Source organism: Amblyraja radiata, chromosome 12, assembly GCF_010909765.2.
Source record: "Amblyraja radiata isolate CabotCenter1 chromosome 12, sAmbRad1.1.pri, whole genome shotgun sequence".
Lineage (NCBI taxonomy): Eukaryota > Metazoa > Chordata > Chondrichthyes > Rajiformes > Rajidae > Amblyraja > Amblyraja radiata.
The window spans coordinates 58,414,176-58,429,229 of record NC_045967.1 but is presented as its reverse complement, the minus strand read 5'-3'; the positions used below and the strand labels follow the sequence as shown (position 1 = coordinate 58,429,229).

General features: G+C 50.2%; 1 protein-coding gene across 1 annotated transcript in view; it reads left to right on the top strand.

The window, feature by feature from the left end:
- LOC116979321 (dedicator of cytokinesis protein 11-like) overlaps nt 1–15,054 on the top strand; it is a 179,473-nt gene that overhangs the window by 151,888 nt on the left and 12,531 nt on the right. The window contains 4 exon segments of the mRNA XM_033030927.1: nt 4,517–4,727; nt 5,946–6,094; nt 6,096–6,140; nt 13,217–13,317. Coding sequence (XP_032886818.1) covers nt 4,517–4,727; nt 5,946–6,094; nt 6,096–6,140; nt 13,217–13,317 — 506 coding nt within the window.

Below are 15,054 nucleotides of genomic sequence, written 5' to 3'. Positions count from 1 at the left end.
GAGCTTTCCTGATAATTGCTTCAGTGTTCTCGGACCAGGAGAGATCTTCAGAGATGTGCACGCCCAGGAATTTGAAGCTCTTGACCCTTTCAACTATCGACCCGTTGATATAAACGGGGCTGTGGGTCCCCCTCCTACTCCTTACAAAGTCCACAATCAGTTCCTTGGTTTTGCTGGTGTTGAGGGCCAGGTTATTGCGCTGGCACCATATGGATAGATGCTCGATCTCTCTACTATACTCTGACTCATCCCCATCAGTGATACGTCCCACAACAGTGGTGTCGTCAGCGAACTTGATGATGGAGTTCGCACTGTGACTGGCTACGCAGTCATGAGTATAGAGTGAGTACAGCAGGGGGCTGAGCACGCAGCCTTGAGGTGCTCCCGTGCTGATTGTTATCGAGGCTGAAACATTTCCACCAATACGAACAGACTGTGGTCTGTGGATGAGGAAGTCGAGGAGTTACTCCAGCACGTTGTGTCTATCTTTGGGACTTTTTTTGTTCTTGTTTTCAACTAAAGGGTGACAATTTTCCACTGGGTACCTCTGACTAAAAGTCAAAGCCCAGAAGTGAGTCAGCCATCTCCACCCACTCTTTCCTTTACCATTAATAGAGTCACAGAGTCAAAGAGCACGGAAACAGGCCCTTTGGCCCAACCCGTCCATGCTAACCAAGATGCCTCATCTATACTGGTCCCATTTGGCCCACATCCCTCTAAACCTATCCTACCCAAGCACCTGTCCAAGTACCTTTTTTTCCCATATCTCATACCGCTTAGGTAGTTTACACCCCAGCGGTATGAACATTGACTTCTCCAATTTCAGGTAGTCCTTGCTTTCTTCCCTCCTTCCCCTCCCCTTCCCAGCTCTCCCACAGCCCACTGTCTCCGCCTCTTCCTTCCTTCCCCCCCCCCCCCCCCCCCCCCCCCCCACATCAGTCTGAAGAAGGGTCTCGACCCGAAACGTCACCTCTTTCCTTCGCTCCATAGATGCTGCCTCACCCGCTGAGTTTCTCCAGCATTTTTATCTACCTTCGATTTATCCAGCATCTGCAGTTCCTTCTTAAACAAGTATATTTTAAATGGTGTTTTCATAGCTGCCTCAGCTACCTCCTGTGGCAGCTCGTTCCATACACCCACCACCATCCGTAACAGACTTAAATAGGTAACAATCTGGCTCTTGATTAGAGAATAAAATGATTATCCACAAGTCTAACGACAGTAGATCCAACGTTCTGTTCCAAGGATGCTCCTCAAACTGTGGAGCATCCTGGACAATACAGCTCACCCCCTCCATCACACACTGGTCAACCTGAGGAGCACCTTCAGCAACAGACTGGTTCCACCAAGATACAGCACACAACGCCACAGGAGATCCTTCTTCCCTGTGGCTATCAAACTGTACAACTCCTCCCCCTTCTGTCGTGGGCTAGACTGAGACTGATCCCCCCCCCCTCCCCTCCCCTCCCCCCCAATCTTTACACACCCACAATCCTTTCCACTCTCACTTTAATTTCATGTTTCATCTATGTTGTGTTTTTATGACTGTTGACAGAGCAACTTCCCTCCTGGGATCAATAAAGTCCTATCGTATCGTATTAACCCTGTCATTCCCAGCAACTAACCTGCTGATTCTCCTGTCTGTCCCAGTGTGATTAAAGAGGTACTACAGTTGTACAGAGCCCTAGTGAGACCACACCTGGAATATTGTGTGCGGTTTTTGGACAGGCTAGAGGCAGGAAACATGTTCCCCATGTTGGGGGAGTCCAGAACCAGGGGCCACAGTTTAAGAATAAGGGGTAAGCCATTTAGAACAGAGACAAGGAAACACTTTTTCTCACAGAGAGTGGTGAGTCTGTGGAATTCTCTGCCTCAGTGGGCGCTGGAGGCCGGTTCTCTGGATACGTTCAAGAGAGAGCTAGATAGGACTCTTAAAGATAGCGGAGTCAGGGGATATGGGGAGAAGGCAGGAACGGGGAAGTGATTGGGGATGATCAGCCATGATCACATTGAATGGTGGTGCTGGCTCGAAGGGCGGAATGGCCTACTCCTGCACCTATTGTGTATTGTGTATTGATTACATCCTGGTTCAGGAGAGGGGGTTGGTACAGTGTACAATACTCCAGGTGTGGCCTCACCTGTAACATAACCCCTCTAATCTTAAACTGCAATCTTGTTGCTGTAAAAATCCACATGCCATTGGCATTTTAACCACTCGCCCGACCTGCCTGCTAACATTGTGTGACTCATGCACCCAGTGTTTCTCCTTGACCAACATGAACAAGCGCATTGACGAGGTTTATGAACTCATTACAACGGTGACGGAAGAATGTTTTTGACAAAATGCTCAATGGGCCTATGATCGTTTCTGTAGGAAGCAAAGACCTGCAGGTTTGGAGGTTATTTGGTTTCTGTATATTATTCCTAGTATGTAGGATAGAACTAGTGTACGGGGATCACTGGATGGCTGTTTGCCTGCTGTATCTCTAAACTACGTTAAACGATCGCTTCGCCCAACAACTCCGCTCGGTCCGCAATAACCAACCAGATCTCCCAGTGGCTCAGCACTTCAACTCCCCCTCCCATTCCGAATCCGACCTTTTTGTCCTGGGCCTCCTCCATGGCCAGAGTGAGGCCCACCGTATATTGGAGGAGCAGCAACTCATATTTCGCTTGGGTAGTTTACTCCCCAGCGGTATGAACATTGACTTCTCCAATTTCAGGTAGTCCCTGCTTTCTCCCTCCTTCCCCTCCCCTTCCCAGCTCTCCCACAGCCCACTGTCTCCGCCTCTTCCTTTCTTCTTCCCGCCCCCCCCCCTCACCCCCACATCAGTCTGAAGAAGACTCTCAACTTGAAACTTCACCTATTCCTTCGCTCCATAGATGCTGCCTCACCCGCTGAGTTTCTCCAGCATTTTTGTCTACCTTCTATTAAAGTATAAATCATTGCCAGAGATGGCTGTGTGATGAGATTGTGTTCAGCTCTGGGCACCATGTTATAGGAAAGATGTTGTTATGCTGGAGAGGATGGAAAGGTTTATGAGAATGTTGCCAGGACACGAGGGCCTGAGTTACAGGGAGAGGTTGAGCAGGCTGGGACTCTCTTCCTTGGAGATCAGGAGGATGAGTGGTGATCTTCTAGAGGTATTTAAAATCATGAGAAAAATAGATTGGGTAGATGCACAGGGAAGGAGAATCGAGAACCAAAGGACATAGGTTTAGGGTGAGGGGGGGGAAAGATTTAATAGGATTTTGAGGGGTAACTTTTTGACATGATGTGTGGTGGGTGTATGGAACGAGCTGCCGGAGGAGGTAGTTGACGCAGGGACTATTGCAACATTTATGAAACATTTACACAGGAACATGGATAGGACAGGTTTGGAGGAATATGGACCAAACGCGGGCAGGTGGGATTAGTGTAGATGGGGCATGTTGGCCAGTGTGGGCAAGTTGGGCCGAAGGGCCTGTTTCACACAGTATGACTCTAAGACTCTAAATACAGCATGGAAACTGATCTTTCAGTTCACCGAGTCCATGAGAGAATGGAGCGGCTGGGCTTGTACACTCTGGAGATTAGAAGGATGAGAGGGCATCTCCTTGAAACATATAAGATTATTAAGGGTTTGGACACGCTAGAGGCAGGAAACATGTTCCCGATGTTGGGGGAGTCCAGAACCAGGGGCCACAGTTTAAGAATAAGGGGTAAGCCATTTAGAACGGAGACGAGGAAACACTTTTCCTCACAGAGAGTGGTGAGTCTGTGGAATTCTCTGCCTCAGAGGGCGGTGGAGGCCGTTTCTCTGGATGCTTTCAAGAGAGAGCTAGATTGGGCTCTTAAAAATAGCAGAGTCAGGGGATATGGGGAGAAGGCAGGAACGGGGTACTGATTGGGGATGATCAGCCATGATCACATTGAATGGCGGTGCTGGCTGGAAGGGCCGAATGGCCTCCTCCTGCACCTATTGTGTATTGTCATGCTGAGCTAAGTTTATGATGAGCAATACCATCAAAGTCAGGACAGTAAGTTATTTTTTTCTACAGATAGTCACAAAATGTTGAAGTAACTCAGCGGGTCAGGCAACATCTGGATGGGTGGGGACCTTTCTTCTGACTGAAAGGTAGAGATGGCCAGAACAAAACGGGGCCTGGCATCAGATGACCTCGTCAAGGGTGGAGTGCATCATGATTCATTGCAGCTGGGGAGCGTGTGCTAACTACAGGAATTCAGGGATATAATCAGTGGAGCTGCTGCTGGAACGGTGGGGACGAGGAGGGATTGGGGAGGGAAGGGGGCGGAGTAATATAGGAGTTACTTGAAATTAGATAAATCATCGTTGATACGCTGTGTTATGTTGGTGGGTCATAAAGCTGTACCGCATGGATCCAGGCCCTTCAGCCCATCTTGCCCATGCTAACCAATTGTCATACCGGACTGGTCCCACTTGCCAGCATCTTGGAATCCCTAGATGCAGAAAGTTAACATTGCTTTGTTGTCCGTCTGCCTTTCACTGTGCAGGTGAACACAAAGAGCCTGGACCAGAAGTTTGCCTACATTCAGGTGACGTTTGTGGAGCCGTACTTCGATGAGAAAGAGCTGCAGGAGCGGACCACCCCCTTTGAGAGGAACCACAATGTGGCGCGGTTTGTCTTTGAAACTCCGTACACGGTGTCCGGGAAGAAGCAAGGAGGCGTGGAGGAACAATGCAAGCGGAGAACCATTCTCACCAGTGAGCATCCGTCTGGTCCCACGTACAGGCAACGGGAGGGGAGGGGAGGGCCAGGGGGTGGGGAGGGGAGGGGAGGGGGTGGGGAGGGGAGGGGGAGGGGGTGGGGAGGGGAGAGGGAGGGGTGGGGAGGGCCAGGGGGTGGGGAGGGGATGGGGAGGGCAGGGGACAGGCAGGGGACAGGAGGGAGGGCCAGGGGGTGGGGAGGGGACTGGAGGGGAGGGCCAGAGGGTTGGGATGGGGGTGGGGAGGGGAAGGGAGGGGGAGGGGAGGGCCAGGGGGTGGGGAGAGCCAGGGGGTGGGGAGAGCCAGGGGGTGGGGACAGGAGGAGGGAAGGAGAGGGCCAGAGGGAGGGAAGGGGACACGAGGGGAGGAGACTACAGAAATGATTCGCTCTTCAAACTTATTATTGTCCCGTGTACTGAGGTACGGTGAAAAGCTTTTGTTGCGTGCTATCCAGTCAACAGAAAGACAACACATTATTACAATCGAGCCATTTAATCCTGTATATGGCTTAATGTAAAAATGCATGATTAGGGAATAATGTTTTTCAGCGCAAGGTAAAGCCAGTAAAATCCATTCACAGATAGTGTGAGGGTGACCAAGAATACTGTTCAGGACCACTCTCTAGTTGGTGATTCAGTTGCCTGAAAACAGCTGGGAAGAAACTGTCCCTGAATCTGGGGGCTTGTCTGAAATGCTTGAGTACCCAAACATCTGTTCGCAAAGACTAGTTCTCCTTATCCACTACGCCACCCAATTTACACTGTGGTTTATGAATGAACTGCAGTTGCTGGAAAAATCAAAGGGAGACAAAAATGCTGGAGAAACTGAAGGGGCTCGATCCGAAACGTCACCTATCCATGTTCTCCACAGATGCTGCCTGACCTGCTGAGTTACTCCAGCACTCTGTGTCCCTCCAGACGCTGCACGATCACTGCTGCAGCATATTGTGCATATCCAGAGATCCTGACCTCGGGTACTGTCTGTGTGGAGTTTGCATGTTATCCCTGTGACTGCATGGGTTGCCTCTGTGTGCTCTGGTTTCCACCCACATCCCAAAAACATGCAGGTTTGTAGATGAATTGGCCCTCTGGTAATGTGCAGGGTAGAACTGTTGTGGAATGGGTGACGGTGCTTGGCAAGACCGATGGGCCAAAGGGTCTGTCTCCGTGCTGTGTTTCTAAACTAAACAGGTGGCTTTGTTGTCATTTTGCACAGCCTCGCACTCCTTCCCGTACGTGAAGAAGCGCATCGCGGTCGGACGTGAACAGCAGATCGATCTGAAGCCCATTGACGTGGCCCTCGATGAGATGAAGGACCCGGACAAGCGGAGCTTCAGAAGCTGTGGTGATTCCAATAGCCTCGACAATGATCCAACTGCAGCTCAAACTGCAAGGCTGCGTCTCCGTGCAAGTGAGTCCTGACCCCCAACACCTTCCTTGGGTTGGGTTAGGTTGAGTTGAGTTGGATCGGGTCGGGTTGGGTCTGGTCGAGTCGTGTTGAGTCGGGTGGGGTCATGTGGGGTGGGGTGGGGTGTGGTTGGGTCGGGTGTAGTCGGGAAGGGTGGGGTGTGGTCGGGTGGGGAGGGGTGGGGTGTGGTTGGGTCGGGTTGGGTCGGGTTGGGTTGGGTCGGGTGTAGTCGGGCAGGGTGGGGTGGGGTCGGGTGTGGTTGGGTCGGGTGTGGTTGGGTGTGGTCTGGTGTAGTTGGGTGGGGTGCGGTTGGGTTGAGTGGTGTAGTTGGGTGGGGTGGGGTGGGGTGTAGTTGGGTGGGGTTGGGTGAGGTGAGGTGGGGTGGGGTGGAGTGGAGTGGGGTGGGGTGGGGTGTAGTTGGGTGGGGTGGGGTGGGGTCGAGTGGGGTGGGGTGTGGTTGGGTTGGGTTGAATTGAGTTATGTTTCTTGTCACATGTACCAAGGTATAGTGAACAATGAATAATGTTTAGTGCAGGATAAAGCCAGTAAAATCCGATCAAAGACAGTCTGAGCGTCACCAAGATTGTAGTTCAGGACCACTCTCCTGTTGGTGATAGGTTGATGCAGTTGCCTGATAATTCCACATTCACAACTCTCTGGGTGAAAAGGTTTTTCCTCATCTCAGCCCTAAATGTCCTGCCCCTTACTCTTAAACTCTAACCCCTGGTCTCCCCCAACATGGGGAACATTTTCCCTGCTTCTAGCCTGTCCAATCTCCTTAAGAATTCTATATGTTTTCATATGTAAATACAAGGAACTGCAGATGCGCTTTTAGGAAAGAAGAGACAAAAAGTGCTGGAGTACTGTCCCTTCCTCCAGCTTCGCATTTCAAAACTTCTTTCCTTATCTTAGACATTTCCATTCTGGGGAAAATGATCTCTTTACCCTATCTACGCCTCATAATTTTATATATCTCTATCAGGTCTCCCCTCAGTCTCTGGCGCTCCAGAGAATACAATCGAAGTTTGTCTAACCTCTATATGTAGCTCATAGTCTCTCATCCAGACAACAATCTAAAACCCGTCTGAAGAAGGGTTTCAGCCCGAAACGTTGCCTATTTCCTTCGCTCCACAAATGCTGCTGCACCCGCTGAGTTTCTCCAGCATTTTTGTCTACCAACAATCTTTAACACCTCATTTCCACCCTCCCCAGAGGCTGGAGGCCATAACTTTATTAGTCTTCATAAACTGAAGGAGCAGAATTAGGCCATTCAGCCCATCGTCTACTCTGCCATTTAATAATGGCTGATCTATCTCTCCTTCCTAACCCCATTCTCCTGCCTTCTCCCCATAACCCCTGACACCCGTACTAATCGAGTATCTATCTATCTCAGCCTTAAAAATATCCACTGACTTGGCCTCCACAGCCTCCTGTGGAAAAGAATTCCACAGATTCACCACCCCCTGACTAAAGATGAGTCCCTTCAAGGTGAGAGCTGTTGCCTTCTTCCTATCTCTGGCCTTTGTCCACCCATCTGACAAACAGTGCCTCTCACCCGTATCTACCTATCACTTGCCGAGCTTTATCTGGCCCTCAGCTTCATCCTCCCGACACCATCAGTCTGAACGAGAGTCCTGACCCAATACGTCGCCCATCCATGTTCCCCCAGAGATGCTGCCTGAACCACTGCGTTCATAAGACCATGTGATAGGAGTAGAATTAGGCCATTCGGCCCATCAAATCTACTCGGCCATTTAATGTGATGGCTGATCTATCTCTCCCTCCTAACATCATTCTCCTGCCTTCTCCCCATAACCCCTGACACACCTACTAACCAGAGGAGGACAAAGGGGTTCATTAAGAGGGGGGGGGGGGGGAGAGCTTGAAGGAAAGCTTGCGGGGAATATAAACACTGACTGTAAAAGCTTCTTTAGATATGTAAAAAGGAAAAGATTAGTGAAGACAAATGTAGGTCCCTCACAGTCAGAGACAGGTGAATTTATAATGGGAAACAAGGAAATAGCAGAACAGTTAAACAAGTATTTTGGTTCTGTCTTCACTAAGGAAGACACAAACAATCTCCCAGAAATACTAGGGGACCGAGGATCTAGTGGGAGGAAAGAACTGAAGGGAATCCACATTAGTCAGGAAATGGTGTTAGGTAAACTGCTGGGACTGAAGGCAGATAAATCCCCAGGACCTGATGGTCTGAATCCCAGAATACACAAGGAGGTGGCCCTTGAAATCGTGGATACATTGGTGATCATTTTCCAATGTTCTCTCGACTCTGGATCAGTTCCTGTGACTGGAGGGTAGCCAATGTAACCCCACTTTTTAAGAAAGGAGGGAGAGAGAAAAAGGGGAATTATAGACCAGTTAGCCTTACATCAGTAGTGGGGAAGATGCTTGAGTCGATTATTAAAGATGTTATAGCAGCGCATTTGGAAAGCAGTGACAGGATTGGTCAAGGTCAGCATGGATTTATGAGCAGAAATCATGCTTGACTAATCTTCTGGAATGTTTTGAGGATGTAACAAGTAGAATGGATAAGGGAGAGCCAGTGGATGTGGTGTATCTGGACTTTCAAAAAGTCTTTGACAAGGTCCCACACAAGAGATTAGTGCAAAATTAGAGCACATGGTATTGGGGGTAGGGTATTGACATGGATAGAGAACTGGTTGTCAGACAGGATGCAAAGAGTAGGAATGAACGGGTCCTTTTCAGAATGGCAGGCAGTGATTAGTGGGGTGCAGCAAGGGTCAGTGCTGGGACCCCAGATGTTTACAATTTACAATTAACGATTTAGATGAGGAAATTAAATGTAACATCTCTAAATTTGCGGATGACACGAAGCTGGGTGGCAGTGTGAACTGCGAGGAGGATGCTATGAGGCTGCAGGGTGACTTGGATAGGTTGGGTGAGTGGGCAGAAGCATGGCAGATGCTACACAATGTGGATAAATATGAGGTTATCCACTTCGGTGGCAAGAACAGGAAGGTGGATTATTATCTGAATGGTGTCAGATTAGGCGAAGGGGAGGTGCAACGAGACCTGGGTATGCTTGTACATCAGTCACTGAAAGTAAGCATGCAGGTACAGCAGGCAGTGAAGAAAGCCAATGGCATGTTGGCCTTCATTGCGAAAGGATTTGAGTTTAGGAGCAAGGAGGTCCTACTGCAGTTGTACAGGGCCCTGGTGAGACCGCACCTGGAGTATTGTGTGCAATTTTGGTCTCCTAATTTGAGGAAGGACATTATTGCTATTGAGGGAGTGCAGCGTAGGTTCACCAGGTTAATTCCCGAGATGGCAGGAATGTCATATGAGGAAAGAATGGGTCGACTGGCTTGTATTCACTGGAATTTAGAAGGATGAGAGGAGATCTTATAGAAACATATAAAATTCTTAAAGAATTGGACAGGCTACATGCAGGAAAAATGTTCCTGATGTTGGGAGTCCAGAACCAGGAGCCACAGTTTAAGAATAAATGGTCGGCCATTTTGGACTGAGATGAGAAAAAAACATTCTTCACCCAGAGAGTTGTGAATCTGTGGAATTCTCTGGCACAGAAGGCAGTGGAGGCCAGTTCACTGGATGTTTTCAACAGAGAGTTAGATTTAGCTCTTTGGGCTAAAGGAATCAAAGGATATGGGGGAAAAAACAGGAACAGGGTACTGATTTTAGATGATCAGCCATGATCATATTGAATGGCGGTGCTGGCTCAAAGGGCCGACTGGCCTACTGCACCTATTTTTATATGTTCCTATGAATCTATCTCTTCCTTAAAAATATCCACTGACTTGGCCTCCACACCCTTCTGTGGCAAAGAATTCCACAGACTCACCGCATTTTGACTAAAGAAATTCTTCCTCGTCTCCTACTGAAATGAATGCCCTTTAATTCTGAGACTATGCCCTCTAGTCCTAGACTCTCCCACTAGTGGAAACATCCTCTCCACATCCATTCTATCCAAGCCTTTCACTATTTTGCTCATTTCAATGAGGTCCCCCCTCATTCTTCTAAACTCCATCGAGTACAGGCCCAGTGCCGACAAACGCTCATCATATGTAATAGACAATAGGTGCAGGAGTAGGCCATTCGGCCCTTCGAGCCAACACCGCCATACAATGTGATCATGGCTGATCATCCCCAATCAGTACCCCGTTCCTGCCTTCTCCCCATATCCCCTGACTCCGCTATTTTTATGAGCCCTATCTAGCTCTCTCTTGAAACCCACTCATTGCCGTTACTCCAGCACCCTGTGTTTCTATACTGTTACAATATACAATCTCTCTTTCCCTACTAGCGCTGAAATCTGGACAATACTAGAGCGTGTTGTTACCTCACTGATTTCAACATCTGCATTGCAGGAGCCTGGACATAATTCCTAGTTGTAACTGCACATCCATACTTGGACTTGCGGGCGATTTGGGAATTTGCAGTTCAGAAAAGCAAATTTAAAGCCCAGATCTTTCTTGTGTTCTCGTTCCAACATAACTTGTGCATGCCGTAATCTAGCGGCCAAATATGCAGCCTGCAATATGATGCAGATTGATCATTGATTACAAGAACATGCCAAGGTGGATCGGGTCTCAGTATCGCAGCTGCAGATACCGGCTTACAAAAAAGTGCTGGAGTAACTCAGCGGGTCAGGCAGCATCTGTGGAGAACATGGATACGTGACGTTTCACAGAGTGCTGGAGTAACTCAGCGGGTCAGGCAGCATCTGTGGAGAACATGGATAGGTGACGTTTCACAGAGTGCTGGAGTAACTCAGCGGGTCAGGCAGCATCTGTGGAGAACATGAATAGGTGACGTTTCACAGAGTGCTGGAGTAACTCAGCGGGTCAGGCAGCATCTGTGGAGAACATGGATAGGTAACGTTTCGGGTCGGAACCCTTGGTTAGATTAATGATAGTGGGGGAGAGAGAGATGGGGAAGGGAGGTGGGGAAGGACAAAGCCTGGCAAGTGATAGTTGGATAACAGATGAGGGGAATTTTGATAAATCGTTGCAGCTCCCACTCCACTATAATGAGATCTGTTCCAGATGTTTCTGTAGCTACTCCCATCCGTTGCCGAGAAGCTAGAAACTACAGATGTTGCTTTACACAAAAGGACGTTTTGAGTTGGGACCCTTTTTCAGACTGATTGTGGTGGGGGGGAGAAAGTTGGAAGATCATATCCATGTTCTCCACAGATGCTGCCTGACCCGCTGAGTTACTCCAGCACTCTGTGAAACGTCACCTATCCATGTTCTCCACAGATGCTGCCTGACCCGCTGAGTTACTCCAGCACTCTGTGAAACGTCACCTATCCATATTCTCCACAGATGCTGCCTGACCCGCTGAGTTACTCCAGCACTCTGTGAAACGTCACCTATCCATGTTCTCCACAGATGCTGCCTGACCCGCTGAGTTACTCCAGCACTCTGTGAAACATCACCTATCCATGTTCTCCACAGATGACAATAGACTATAGACAATAGGTGCAGGAGTAGGCAGGAAACATGTTCCCGATGTTGGGGGAGTCCAGAACCAGGGGTTACAGTTTAAGAATAAGGAGTAAGCCATTTAGAACAGAGATGAGGAAACACTTTTTCTCAGAGAGTGGTGAGTCTGTAGAATTCTCTGCCTCAAAGGGCGGTGGAGGCAGGTTCTCTGGATGCTTTCAAGAGAGAGCTAGATAGGGCTCTTAAAAATAGCAGAGTCAGGGGATATGGGGAGAAGGCAGGAATGGGGTACTGATTGGGGATGATCAGCCATGATCACAGTGAATGGCGGTGCTGGCTCAAAGGGCCGAATGGCCTACTCCTGCACCTATTGTCTATTGTCTATTGTCTATAAGACAAATGTAGGTCCATTACAGTCAGAGACAGGTGAATTGATACTGGGGAATGATATAGAGAAATGGCAGAACAGTTAAACGAGTACTTTGGTTCTGTCTTCACTGAGGAAGGGCGAATTATCCTAGGGTGGGAATGTCAAAGGCCGGAGGTGACAGCTTTAAGGTGAGAGGGGCAAAGTTGAAAGGAGATGTGCAGGGCAAGAGGGTGGTGGGTGCCTGGAACGTGCTGCCAGGGGTGGTGGTGGTGGGGGTGGGGGCAGATACCAAGTCAAGCCAAGTTTATTCGTCACATACACATACGAGATGTACAGTGAAATGAAAAGAGGCAATGCTCGCAGACTTTGTGCAAAAAAGACAAACAAACAACAAACAGAATGGAGCAGAATCACATATTCTTTTACATATTAAATATTGTGGGCGGAAGGAAAAGGTTCAGTAAAGTTAGTCCCTGGTGAGATAGGAGTTTACAGTCCGAATGGCCTCTGGGAAGAAACTCCTTCTCATCCTCTCCGTTCTCACCGCATGGCAACGGAGGCGTTTGCCTGACCGTAGCAGCTGGAACAGTCCGTTGCAGGGGTGGAAGGGGTCTCCCATGATTTTATTGGCTCTGGAGTTGCACCTCCTGATGTATAGTTCCTGCAGGGGGGGCAAGTGAAGTTCCCATAGTGCGTTCGGCCAAACGCACTACTCTCTGCAGAGCCTTCTTGTCCTTGGCAGAGCAATTCCCAAACCAGATGGTAATGTTTCCGGACAAGATGCTTTCCACCGCCGCTGCGTAGAAGCACTGGAGGATCCTCGGAGACACTCTGAATTTCCTCAATTGCCTGAGGTGGTAAAGGCGCTGCCTTGCCTTACTCACGAGTGCTGAGGCGTGTGATGCCCATGTCATATCCTCGGAGATGTGGATTCCCAGATATTTTAAACAGCTCACCCTATCCACAGGATCCCCATTTATCCTCAATGGTGTGTACGTCCTCGGATGATGTGCCCTCCTAAAGTCCATGATCAGCTCCTTCGTTTTTTTGATGTTCAAGAGGAGGCTGTTCTCCTGGCACCAGTGCTAGATCAGCCACCTCCTCCCGGTAGTGGTGTCTAGAGGGTGGATTGGATAGGCACTAGATATGGATCAGGTCCAGGCAGAGTAGATTGGTTCATCACGGATGTTGTGGCCGAAGGGTCTGTTCCGGTGCATTGTTCGATGGCACACAACACGAGCTTGTCCTGTACTTTGCCGTAGGTCAACGCCGGCCCGCTGGCCTACGCCAGAGCCTTCCTGGACGGTGGCAAGTCGGCCAAGCTCCCCGCCAAGAAAGTCAAACTACTGAAGGAAACGTTCAGGTGAGTGGGGAGAACGGAGATACCTGAACACCAACGCAATCAGCCCGTTACTGTGCCCACAGCAGAGAGACGTCGTCTACACTTACCCCTTCCCAACTTGCCCATTCCCAACTTGCCCCTTCCCAACTTGCCCCTTCCCAACCTGCCCCATCCCAACCTGTCCCTTCCCAACCTGCCCCATCCCAACTTGCCCCTTCCCAACTTGCCCCTTCCCAACTTGCCCCTTCCCAACTTGCCCCTTCCCAACCTGCCCCATCCCAACCTGCCCCTTCCCAACCTGCCCCTTCCCAACTTGCCCCTTCCCAACCTGCCCCTTCCCAACTTGCCCCTTCCCAACTTGCCCCTTCCCAACTTGCCCCTTCCCAACCTTCCCCTTCCCAACTTGCCCCTTCCCAACTTGCCCCTTCCCAACTTGCCCCTTCCCAACTTGCCCCTTCCCAACCTGCCCCTTCCCAACCTGCCCGTTCATCTCTGTTCATTTACTGTCATCTTCTCCCCGCCCCACCTCCTTCCAGATCCGCAGATCCTGTCCTTGCCTCCTCCCCTATATGTCCCCGTCCCCCAGACCCCTTGCCCCCTCTCCTTCCCCTCCTCTCCTTCACTATCCCCTCTCTCGCCCCCTTGTCCCCACCCGCACACCGTCCTCTCCCTCCCCACCCCATCCTCCTCCTTCATCCCTTCCCCACCTCCTTCCCCTCCATCTGGTCCTCATCCACTCTCCCTTCCCTCCACCCCCCTCTCCCCCTCTCTCTCCCTCCTCCCTTCCCTCCCTCCCCACTATCTCCCCCTCTCCCCGCTCCCTCCCCACCCCATCCCCCTCCCTCTCTCATTCTCTCCCCCTCTCTCTCTCCCTCCCTCCCTCCCCACTATCTCCCCCTCTCCCCGCTCCCTCCCCATCCCATCCCCCTCCCTCCCCACTATCTCCCCCCTCTTCCCTCCCTTCTCCCGTCTCCCCTTCTCCCTCCCTCCCCCATCAATAATTGAGCCCATCCTGCAGGTGTGACCCATCTACAGAATGGACAGGTGTAGGAAGACTCAGCAGGTCGGGCAGCGTGTGTGGGGGGAGGGGGGTAGACGGACAAAGTCCTTTCATCGCCCGGTCTACTCCACAATGGCAGAAGTGCACCTGGTGTGAAGGTGCTGAAGGTTGCAGTGGGAACATTGTGATGATCAGTCACATTCCACACTGTGTTCTGGGCATGTACCTGTGTCAAACAGCCGCCTCCAGCATGTGATTAGATCATCGTTAGTGATGAATACTGGAGTATAAACAGTGTGGATCGGCACGTATACGGTGCAGCAACATGAATGGTCAATAAAACCCTGTTCATGGGTCCGTACAGGTGACTCTGTATGTCCGTATAACGCAGAAGAGGCCATTTGTCCCATTGCTACTATACTAGCCCTCGGTAGTCCCACCTGCCCTGTTCCCCGAGACATTACCCTGCATCCCCTTCCTGTAAGAATAAGGGGTAAGCCATTTAGAACGGAGATGAGGAAACACTTTTTCACACAGAGAGTTGTGAGTCTGTGGAATTCGGTGGAGGCCGGTTCTCTGGATGCTTTCAAGAGAGAGCTAGATTGGGCTCTTAAAGATAGTGGAGTCAGGGGATATGGGGAGAAGGCAGGAACGGGGTACTGATTGTGGATGATCAGCCATGATCACATTGAATGGCGGTGCTGGCTCGAAGGGCCGAATGGCCTACTCCTGCACCTATTGTCTATTGTCTATTGTTT